Source organism: Vigna umbellata, chromosome 2 (assembly GCF_029865625.1).
Source record: "Vigna umbellata cultivar VRB3 chromosome 2, Vumbellata_1.0, whole genome shotgun sequence".
NCBI lineage: Eukaryota > Viridiplantae > Streptophyta > Magnoliopsida > Fabales > Fabaceae > Vigna > Vigna umbellata.
The window spans coordinates 31096430-31108887 of NC_142166.1; the positions used below are offsets into that span (position 1 = coordinate 31096430).

At 33.6% G+C, this 12458-nt stretch overlaps 1 protein-coding gene and 1 pseudogene across 1 annotated transcript; both read right to left on the reverse strand.

Annotated features, from left to right (window-relative positions):
- Positions 1 to 1178: 1178 nt before the first annotated feature.
- Positions 1179 to 2298, reverse strand: LOC148203802 (uncharacterized). The gene is made up of 5 exons (XM_088107540.1): positions 2213 to 2298; positions 2010 to 2120; positions 1829 to 1910; positions 1354 to 1452; positions 1179 to 1274 (listed from the first exon to the last, which is right to left on the reverse strand). The coding sequence occupies exons 1-5, from the start codon at positions 2296 to 2298 to the stop codon at positions 1179 to 1181; spliced, it is 474 nt and encodes a 157-aa protein (XP_087963666.1).
- Positions 2299 to 5933: 3635 nt separating this feature from the next.
- Positions 5934 to 10284, reverse strand: LOC148203803 (uncharacterized; annotated as a pseudogene).
- Positions 10285 to 12458: the final 2174 nt, after the last annotated feature.

Below are 12458 nucleotides of genomic sequence, written 5' to 3' on the forward strand. Positions count from 1 at the left end.
CCCAAAATTAGTGTTTGTTGGGAAAGGCTTCCCCCTAAGTTTTTGCCTGCGCCGCAAATTGGAGATTGGAAAAAATTCTTGCTCCCGCTTCCGCCGCTATGGAGAAGAAGCTAGCAGTGGTGATGGAGTTTTGTTTTTTTCTACAAGTGCGTTAATAGCGGCAAGATTGGATGCGATGGAGAGGCTGCTCACGGTGTTCCGGTGATGGGAAGGATGATGCTACTGTTTTTGGTTTTCTTGAGTGCAGGTGGTGGCCGTTTTGGATGCTAGCTTGGAGGAGGTGCTCGCGGACGATGGAAGCGCTGTGTTGGTGTTGATGGTTGCGTCAATGGAGGAGATAGGATTGGATTTGTGAATTAGGGTTTCTGGGGAGAAGATGATGATGTGGCAGCATGTGGTTGGTCTATTTGGTGTGTAGAGGATTAAGGACGTGGCAACTTCTTAATGGTTAGATCTGTGTGTGGAGGATTTGGATACATGGCAGAATCTGGTGGAGTTTGGCTTAGGAGGGGTAGGAATAGGAAACTTAGAGAGGTGTAGTAGAAAAGGCTTAATTTTTGGGCTTGGTTGTTGGCCTGTTTCAGAAATAGGAGTGTATGTAGGGATTTTAGGGGGTGCAAGCACTACTACAAAAAAGTGCATAGATAACGCCTTTTTTTATCATAGATAGCGCTTTTTAAGCGCTATCTATGCGTGCGCTATCTATTAATAGATAGCGCTTCTAAAAAAAGCGCTATCTATTCTCAGCAATAATAGATAGCGCTTCTTTAAAAAAGCGCTATCTATTATCAGTCACCAATAGATAGCGCTTCTTTAAACAAGCGCTATCTATTGGTGGCTGTCAATAGATAGTGCTTCTTTAAAGAAGCGTTATCTATTATTGCTGACAATAGATAGCACTTCTTTAAAGAAGCGCTATCTATACGTTCAAAATTTTTTTTAAAAAAATATTAAATTTTAGAATAAAATATAAAATATTAGTTCTATTATGGTATTATATACAAAAAAAATATAAAATATTGAGAAAAATATGACAAATATCTCAAAAAGAATGTTCATTAATATAAATACAAATTATTGGTACACTAATATTTCAAAAGTTAATCGTTAAGTCGTCTATTACGTGTCATAACATATATATCCTATCAATACTTATAATCACATCACCTTAACATAACCTATAAGCATGTACTAATTACATGTATACACCAATTTTCTCTAACTTCAATGATTTGACTTTCATGATATTGTTGACATCTGCAACTAGAAAAATACTGCAAGAAAGAGAAAATAATATAGAATTAGTTAATTAAATATTACTACAAATTAAATATGACGATCAAGATAACTTACATCAGTTGGAATTGTTCCTCCTTCACAATATGTAATAATTTCCTTCATATATTGGCACACGTAATACCCACAATCATTGCCGTTGGGTTGTCTTGGGCACTAGAATTTCAAAATTAAAAAGCATTTTTATAATTTGAACATAAAAAGATTCAAAACTCTAGTATACTCCAAACATGTTCAGTGCAAATAACAAATAACTATATACCATATACAAGTTTAAACTATTAATAAAAGGTTATGCTTTCATAACAACCATATACTCCTCTAACCAGTTTCACAATAATACATGTTATTTAACTAACCATTACTATGCAACAAGGAAATAAGTCTTCAATAATTCAAGAATACAAGTTATTCACCTAACCAGTACAATACAAGCAGCCATAATGTGAATTAAAAGTTCACATGAGGTCATTCAACAATTTAATTATCACAATCAAGACTATACTACACAAAACATACTAGAGTAATGTACCTTAATTGTTGTCCAATTGATAATATTTGACTTAGATTTTGAAACCATGTTTCCTGTTTGAGCTCGATAGGTTTGTATAACCCTAGTGAATAAATAAAATTAAAGCATGTATAAGTAACAACAATACAACTAAAAGTATACGAATATGTTAAGTAAAAGTATACAACACATATATTCTTACATGTCAAACAATTTCTTCAAATCTTGCCTCATATTAATGTCTACCGCTACTGGGTCAAGATAATGAATTATCTCCAGTTTAAGATTGATTCCTAGCAAAACCCAATGTTGGCTGCAATTTGAAATGAATCAACAAAATTAGAATTCGTACATCTAACTTTGAAAATAATACATTGTTGATAAAGTTGTAAAGTAAAGTATTACCCGGTATTAATAGGTGCAAGAACAAACTTATCAATCACCCCATTATCAAGAAAAAGAGTAACTATTTTTTGCATTCTGTCTTTCATTGGTAGCTCATGTGTTGTGATTTGGGGTGATAAAAAAAAGAACGCCTTATCATTTGGCTTAACAAAGTTTTGATATAGGTACCTTATAAAAGAAAAATATAAGAATGTATTAGCAATATGATAAGGTGTCAATCTAATAATGAAGTTAATGATAAACTGTAGTATATGTTTTACCCGATATATATAGAAATTGTAGTTGCACCTAGCCATGCATAGTTAGTAACTTCTCCAATAATTTCTGCATTAACAATTTCTTTATGATTATCTAGTCCAAATATGTTTTTGTCCATTTGTATTGGAGGAAGTGACTCTGATGGCTTTAGTTTCATGTATGAAGAGAGACAATTGCACCATTCAGAAATATTGGGATGAAACAGTTTACGAGGAGTATGTTGAAAGGGCATTTTCCCTTGACATTTCTTTTTAGGTGCAATACATTCATTTGTATTATTCATGTTTTTCTTTTTAGGTTGAGTAGAATCCTAAAACATCATCAATTAAACAAGTTAGGCAATAGGTGAAATATGTTCATAAATATGAATGAATACAATTGTATAAACATACCTCATCACTAATCTGTATGAAATTCATTGGCCATGCCACAAATGTACCTATTGCTTGTCCTATTGTCATCATGTCATCATCATCAATTGGTATAGGCAAGGATACATTTGGCTCCAAAGCAATATCTATATTAACTTTAACATGTCCCTTAGGTAGAGGTCTACCATGTAGTGTATCACTTTTAAAATTATGCAATTTTCCATGGGCAACCAAGCAAAGTGATGGTGATAATCTAAACAATTTACAACTTGAGACCCCCTACATTATAAAACATAATTATAAGACAATCTTCAATGTGATTCCTATGAAAGTTTAAAGTAAGAAAATTAAAATAGTAATGAAAGTAATGTAGATAAGTTAGTTACCTCGGGAAAACTATTTGATGACAATGTGCAACTCCCTTGGGCACTATTATTATTAGCTTCTTCAGTAATATTTAGTGTGTCATTTTTTCGAAGCATCTCATTTTCCATTCATGCAATTCTTTCCGACATGTCTTTCAATTGAGCAGTTAATTTATCATGCTCAAGTTGCGTATGACACTTTTTGGACGGGAAATAATCTCTATGACCGACTCCAAATCCCATTTCCCTAACAAGACCTGGATACTCTGGGAGACATAAAGCTTGACTCAAAATGTCAGAGTGATCATTATTCATCTCTTCTGGATTAGTTTGTGACAATTGAACCTAAACAAGAACCAAACATATCACATTTATTCTCATTCCACACACAAATATAATATGAAAACATATTACTTACACATTTGTCCCAAACTTGTTGAGTTTCTTCATTTTCAATTGCCCCGCTTTTGTTCACACGACCATGCTTCCATAATTCTTGACGGGGAATGTTATTAACATTTGATCCCAATTCCTTTATCTAATTATTGTAGAAAAGATCAAATTAGTTAGAAAGTTGCAAGAGAATCAACATTTGATCCCATATTCATTTAATTCATTTTCAAGAGCATTAAAAGCATTCCATGTATAGATTGGAAAGAGAATGAACATAAAGTTTCCACAGTAAAAAGACTACCATAATCTTATAATTTTCCAATTAATCCCACACTCCAATGAACCATTCAAAATTACTATCAGATAAATAGATAAATTATTATATAAGATAAGTTTTCCTACATCCAACGAAAATCAAGATATCCTCAAATTCGTCATACATTAAAACAATAAAATTAAGATAAGCTTCACATGCATATGACACTTAATTTTAATTATACATATTCAATTATCTCCAACCTTTCTCATGGATATCATCATAATTGAATTCCAATTAATCAAATTATTGCCAAGTGTAATAGACCATAACCCCGGCCTACTCCTAATCACGCTTTGACATTCTAACACAACCACCAACCCAATAAATATAATTAACCACTCTGCACTATAGTTACACGACCTCTACAATATAAAACAAAGCCAATAATAAGTTCTCGTCATAACAAACATAACACATATATAGTATACTCAGTATTCTAAATATAAAAGTGTATAACAACTTTCTAACATATATTACGTTATAATATTTTATATTCAAATCCCAAACAAATAAAAAAATGATTTTAGCATGCTGTATAATATATAATATATAAAATATAATATATTATAACCTAGTGTACCAATCATGGCCAACATAAAATAATAAACTTTATGCCCTGCACACTTAACCAATTAATACACCCAATTATATTTCTACCATTCAAACACTTATAAAACACCAATAATTACTTTAAGCATAAAATTTGCCACTGCATACACCATTTTCCAAATTCCACTCTCCACACCATGCGTCATTTTTCCATAACTTGTATGCACTAAAATATTATTACCAATTTATAAAAAAACAACATCATAACCATATATCCATTTTCTGTGTCAACTTCTAAAACATGTGCAAGGGGCTTAAACATATTAACGCATATTAGTCAATTACATACCCATATAATCATATATCCATCATTCATACAGTTTTCCATAATCTTATTACACCCATTTCCACTTAGGTTACTAACAGAACCAATTCATCATTATATTCTCAATCAGAAAATATACCCAACTCGAAAACAGAAAAGTTTACGCTTTGTACCATCATTGAATCAATTTAATCAATCAAACAAAATACTCCCCATATCTGAAATGATAAACTAACTTACCATATCTTGTTCTATGCGGGCATACTCCTTACGAGAGCCCCTATAAGGGTACTTGGAGCTTGATGCTCTTTTCTTATTTTGTATGCTTTTTTCCTAAAAAGAAAGATAGTAAACAAATCATATGCTCAAGAATTAAGGAATAAATATACTATATATAGATAGTATACATTACCTTGAAAGTTTTTTCCATACGTTTTGCAATAAATGGTCTCCAAATGTCCTCACTAATAATGGATGCATACTTCTCAGGAGGTTGATTAGGAGGATTCTCTAAATAATCTCCATTGTCATCCTTTAGATATTTATGGGCCAAGGAAGTCCTAAAACTCCTAAGCAACAACCCTGCCTTCCTTAATACAAATGTCTTGCGACATGTATCTACATTGAAAGTTAGTTGTCCAAAAAAATACTTAGAAAAAAACAGTTTGGAAATCATAACACAAATATTTAAAATAAGTAGTAAACATTACTTGTATATTATTCCAAATGATCTCTTTATAGGCATCCAAACTTGAATCTTTCCAATCATCATAAGTTATAGGCACATTTGCTCGAACAATGGATCCAAGATAACTGATGAACTTTGTGCCACTAGGTTCAATGGGTTGACCTTTTGCATTCCATGAAACCTAATATTATGAATAAGTACATATTGAACAATAATTAGGAAAGTAACATATCTAATATACCAAAAAATATACAATGTCCATTACCTCTAATTTTTTTCCCTCACTTCTAGCTTGAACGATCTTCTTCATAATCACTACACCTTTCTTCCCTTTAGCTTGGTTGGGAGAAGGAATATCATCTTCAGTAGGAGTTGTCATTTACCTGTAATAAAAGTGATTCAGATAAAAAAGGGATAACATCAGTAAAAAGGGATAAACATAAGAATAAAAATTTATAAATCCAACCTTTTCTTCTTTGATATGAAGTTTAAAGACTTAGGTTTCTTATGGACATAAAATGATGGATTTATCCAAATTCCTTCATTATGATCCTCTCTCCTATACAAGATATCATCTGTTATTGGATCGTCATCATATGATATTTGATACAAAGGATCATCTTCAATATTTGTATATTCATCTTCTATATCATCATTGGAAGGATCGTTTATTTTATTGGTCAACAACACAATTGACCAATTGACATCAACCGGATCAGTAACATAAAATATTTGTTGAGCTTGTGATGCTAAAATAAATGGCTCATCTTTGTACCCCACTTTATTAAAATTCACTTGCATAAATCCTGTTTCATCTTTTCGAACTCCATTATTATTATCAACCCACTTGCAACCAAATATAGGTACCCGGAATGTGGTGTAATCCAACTCCCATATATGTTCAATTACCCCAAAATACGACATATTTGCATATATAGGACTTCTATCTTTAGCACATGAGATGTGTATAGATTCAGCCACCAAAGTTACACCACTATTTTGCATAGTACTTTGATTATCTCGGTCTTTAGTGTAAAATGTGCACCCATTAATCATATAACCAGTGTAAGAGAAGACTTGAAAATTTGGACCATTGGCTAACCATCTCAATCTATCAGAAATTAAAGAGGATTTCACATTTAACTCTGCAAAAATGTGACTTTTTAGCCATTGTATAAAAGTTGCATTGTGTTCTCTACATATCCACTGGTCAGTCCTAGTTGGATTTAATTTTGTAATCATGTCTTTGTGTCTCTCAACATATGGCTCAACTTCATCGTCATTGTGTAGGATATACAATTGAGCTTGCTCCCAATCTTTCCTGCTTATGGTCACTATGGTATTTCCAGAAATCCCTTCTCTTGTGGTTCTCGCTAAGTGTCGAAAATTTGGAAGTCCTATTGACTCAACATTAGAGAGGTAATCAGTACAAAATTCAATAGCTTCTTCAAGTATATATCGTTCCACTATACATCCTTCTGGTCGACTTCTATTTTTCACATAACCCTTTAATATCTTCATATACCGCTCCATTGGATACATCCATCTCATATAAGTCGGTCCACAATATTGTGTTTCCTTAACTAAGTGAATGGTGACATGAACCATTATGTCAAAGAAAGAAGGTGGAAAATACATTTCAAGCTCACACAAAGTTACAATAATTTCTCTTTCTAGTGCTTGCAATTTTCTAGTGTCAATCACTTTGCTACATATGGCTCTAAAGAAATAACATAGTTTAGTTATGGTCCATCTTACCTTTTTAGGCAAAATGGAATGTATGCCTGATAACAGTTGAAAAACTGTTATTTTTATGATTAAAATTGACACTAAAAGCAACCTTTACACTTAGAAACTAGCTTGAAATCATGCTTTTCTTTATATTTTTGGAAATAAGAGAGCTGGACAGGTTTATGCTTGATTTCAGTGTTTTTGTGCAGGTTTTAAGGTGAATTTGGTGAAAGAAGTGAAGAAGGAGAGAGATGAAATCAGAAAAGACATCAAAAAGTGCAAAAGGAGAAGCCGAAGTCACCGCTCAGCGGCACTCAGGCACTCACGGGAGATCCGCTGAGGGGCAAAATGGCCGCTGAGGGGAGAAAACAAGACACGCACTTACCGCTGAGCGGTAATTTACCGCTGAGCGGCACTTTAATGGGCTTGGACCTAAGTTTTTGTAATTTACGAATGGTATTTAAGCTTTAGGGTTTCCTAGGGTTAGGTATCTTTGGCTGGAATGAAGCAAACACTCTCTCTTCCACCCCTTTGAAGGAGGATCTTGGATGCTGAGGCTTCCTCTTCACCTTTTTAGGGTTTATTCTTTCATTCTTTCATTGTAATTCATCTAGGTTCACCATGAATATGGTGAACTAAACTCTGTATGTTTGTTGGGGAATCAATGTAATCTTGTGAAACTATCATATATGGAATCTGTTTTTACATCTTTTAATTAAGACTTATGCTTTCTTTCATCATTAGTTAGGGTTTTTCCTCTTTGCTTAATGCTTGCATTGTTTAACTCATTCGATGCATGATTATTGGTTTTGTCGATACGGGCACGTACGGGGAAGTCTAGATCCGGGGAATTTCTCCCAATATGATATTGGTTGTCGTTAAGCTCCTGCACTTATGAACTGATCATTAGGAATGCTAGGAATTGTATGAACTCGTGATTAGGGAGAAGCCTTCTAGAAAGGTACTTTAGAGAGTGGCATTAACAATGATGATTTGAATGTTGAATTCCTAAAATATATGAGAGTGGATAAGATGAAATTGACCCCCAACAACATATTCATACATTAATATCATTGAAAGTGTTTATCTTTTGCTTTTTGCCATTGATCAAAACTTCATGCATACATGTTTATTTTCTGTCTTGCATATTAAACTCCAAATATTTTATCTGTAAGTCTTAGCTAATTAAGAAACCACATAACTAAACTAGGCCGTGAGTCCTTTGGGAAGAACGATACTTGGTCTTACCAAGTTTATTACTTGAACGATTCGGTCATACTTGCCGATTGAAAAACAAGTTTGTGACATCATATTTTGGTGTTCATAAATTTGTCCATCAATGCCTATCGGTAATAAATGCTCCATCATAACATGACAGTCATGAGACTTTAACCCTATTAGCTTTAGATCTTTCATAGATACTAAGTTCCTAATGTTTGATGAATACCCTTCTGGTACTTTAACTCCTTGTAGAAACTTACAAAACACAATTTTTTCCTTTCTAGATAGAGTATAAGCTGCTGGAGGTAGATATTGACGTTTACCTTTCTTTATTGGTGCCAATTCTGTTCGAATTCCCATTTGAACTAAGTCCAACCTTGCTTTGATGTCATCCTTAGACTTTCCAGGAACGTTCAACAACGTACCTATGACACTATCAAATACATTTTTTTCAATATGCATCACATCAAGGAAATGTCTAACGTACAAGGACTTCCAATATGGCAAATCAAAAAATATAGACTTTTTCTTCCACCCACTTGTGACTAGATCTCTTGCAAAAGGCTTACCAAATTTGTTGCTTATATCCTTTACTTTTTCAAAAACTTTATCACCATACAACAATTTTGGAGCTCTACGTTCTTCTGTCGTCCCATTAAATGCTTTTCTCCATCCTCGATAGCGGTGCTTTGAAGGTAAGAATCTGCGATGCCCGAGAAATACATTTTTCTTACCATGTTCCAATCGCACCCAATCTGTATTATCTTCACATATAGGGCATGCACACTTCCCTTTGATACTATATCCAGATAGATTACCGTATGCCGAAAAATCATTAATTGTGCCAAACAACATTGCCCTTAGCAGAAAACTTTCTTCCGTATACCCATCATACACCTCTACACCTTCGTTCCACATATCCTTCAAGTCTTCAATAAGAGGTGCCAAGTATATGTCTATGTCATTCCCTGGTTGTTATGGACCTGGAATTAACATGGACAACATCATGAACTTCCTTTTCATGCATAGCATGGAGGTAGGTTATATATAATCATAACCACAGGCCACGTGCTATGCGAGTTGCTTTGCATACCATGCGGATTTATTCCATCAGTAGACAAAGCAAGATGTAGGTTTCGTGGTTCTTTCCCAAAATTAGGGTAATCATGGTCAACTTTTGCCCATTGAGGAGAATCTGCAGGGTGCCGAAGCTTTCCATCACGTATTCTTTCATCTGCATGCCATCTTAAGTTCTTTGCATCTTGTTCATTACGATACATGCGCCTAAATCTTGGTATTATAGGAAAATACCATACCACTTTGCTCGGCACTAAATTTTTCTTATACCGCGATGTCATACATTTAGGACATTTATCCAATGGGGCATATTCATTTCGAAAAAGAATGCAATCATTTGGACAAGCATGAATCTTCTCGTAGCTCATCCCAATAGAGCTTAATATTTTTCTAGCGTCATACATTCGACTAGGAAGCACATTATCTTGTGGTAGCATATCTTTTATAAGTGATAGTAATTCAGTAAAGCTAGTATCAGACCATCCATTTCGTGCTTTCAAATTGAATAATTTCAAGACTGCTGATAGTCTTGTGAAACTAGTACAACCATTATACAATGGTGTCTTTGCATCCGTTGTCAACCTATCAAACATCTGAGAAGAATCTTGCATATCCTCTTCGATTACATTTACAATCTCCTCAACATCATCTAACTCATATGCTATATCAGTTTCTTTCGGTGTATAACTTGTATTATGATGAAAATCATTATTCATATGACTTTTTCTATTTTCACCATGTTTGGTCAAACATGTATAACTTTTATCAATTCCATTGCATATTAAATGCTCTTCTAACTCATCTGCATTCACTACCTTTAAATGACAACACTACAAGCAAGGACAAATGATTCTACTAGGGTTTTTTGCATGCTCAACTGCAAATCTACGAAACCCTTTCACCCCATCCTCGTATTCTTTTGATAATCGACTAGCAACCATCCATTTTCGGTCCATATTTTATTAATCTATCAAGATTAGTCAATATAGTATTAGCAATATATACAAGTTAACACTATTTGCAATAACAAACTATAAAATAATATTCATCCTACCTCAACTTTGAACACACCGTATGTGTAAGAAAAGTTCACAACTACAATTTACAAAAAGAATAACAATGCAATTAGTAAAAATGAAATCAAGTATTTATAAATCTAATTAAACAAACCAATTTCAAATTATCATAAGAAAATGAAAATGCACCCTGCTTTCAAATTCAACAAATAAAAATCACACTACAATCTACCTACTTGGGAGCAACAATGATTGTGGAAAGAGCAATTCATTAAGGCTTCAGCTTTGATGTTGAGTGTATACTCTATCAGAGCCGGAATAAAGAAAACAAGGTCACTTAAGAAAAGAAATGAAATGATAATATTTGTCTACCTAGAAGGCCAAAAAGGAATGTGCAGTAAGGTGGTTAATTAAAGAGAAGTAGCAAAGTGAATATTGTGTAGTAAGGTGTATTTGTCTACCTAGAAGTAGCAGTAAGGTTAATTAAAATTAAAATGTAGTAGTATTTGTCTACTTATAAATTCAAAGAAGAATGTGCAATAAGATGGTTAATTAAATAGAAGCAGTAAGGTCAATATTGTGTGGTAAGGTGTATTTGTCTACCTAGAAGTAGCCGTAAGATTAATTAAAAAGTAGCAATATTAGTTCTTTTAAAATATATAATAAACTTTAGTATGAATTTAATAATATTATTTTATTTTAATAATTATTATATTAACTTTTTAAAGAACTTTAAAATCAGTTATTTATTTATTTATTTATCCATATTATATATATATATATATATATATATATATATATATATATATACTTTTATTAATTTACAAAATAATTAAAATTTAATAATTATAATTTAATAAAATTTATTTCTTTTAAAATATTTAATGAATTTTAGTATAAATTTAATAATATTATTTTATTCATAATAATTATATGAAGTTTTAGCTTATAGAAATGCTAGTTTCACAACTTCTATAGTTAGTTAATTTTAACCAGTAGAAAAGGGTGTGTTGAAAAGATTTAGTTCCTTGCATTTCTCTAATTTATATTGTAAGTTCTGTAATTATAGAAATGAGGAGCAAATTCTTTATAATAAGGAATATCTAGATTATATATGTATTACTTGGAACAATTTTATTCACACGGAAGGCTTCACACGGACAGCAGCAAGGATGAAACACTAATTGTGAAGGCTTCCTATTTTATTTGCTGCCAATGCTTACTACACCGTCACATTAACTCTAGCAATTGAAGAATCACACCACACGGCACATGGACTAAACAGAAATCACACCACACGGCCTAGCCATCCAATTAAAAGGGAATCTTCTTTCTTTTAAGAAGTGGGAGACAATAAAAAAGGTGGGCACCACTCACGGTTTCTTTTACAATGGCTTGGCAGCCCATGGGCAATGAATATTAAATAAATTGAAGATGCATGGTGGGAGATGAAAGGAGTGCAGGCAGCAGCACGCAGGAGACACAACGTCCAGCAAAAGCCACCTTGAGCAAAGGAACACGTTGGAGAAAAGCTGCACGCTTACTGCACGGAGGTTTTGGAATTTTTCTTTCTTAGAAGGGCTCTCTGTCACGGAAAGGGGGGACACGTTTCTTTTATTTTTCCAGCAGCAAAATGCTTAGTTTCTTGGTGGAGAGAAAGGAAGGCAGTTGCACCAGCCACGTCCAACGCTGCCAGCAGGGAGCACACAGCTGCACACAACACAAGCACACTCCACGGCCTAGTCCAGCACATCCAGAGGTTGGAGAAGAAGAACGGCTGCTGCATGAGGAAGGACTCCACGGTCCAGCAGCCACACAGCAGCACCGTCCAGCTTGAAGAACTCACGGCCCTTGAAGAGAACACCGTCCAGCAACTAAGGCAACGTTCCAGCAAGCAGCCTCACTCTTGGAGCATCTAGCATGTCACGGGAAT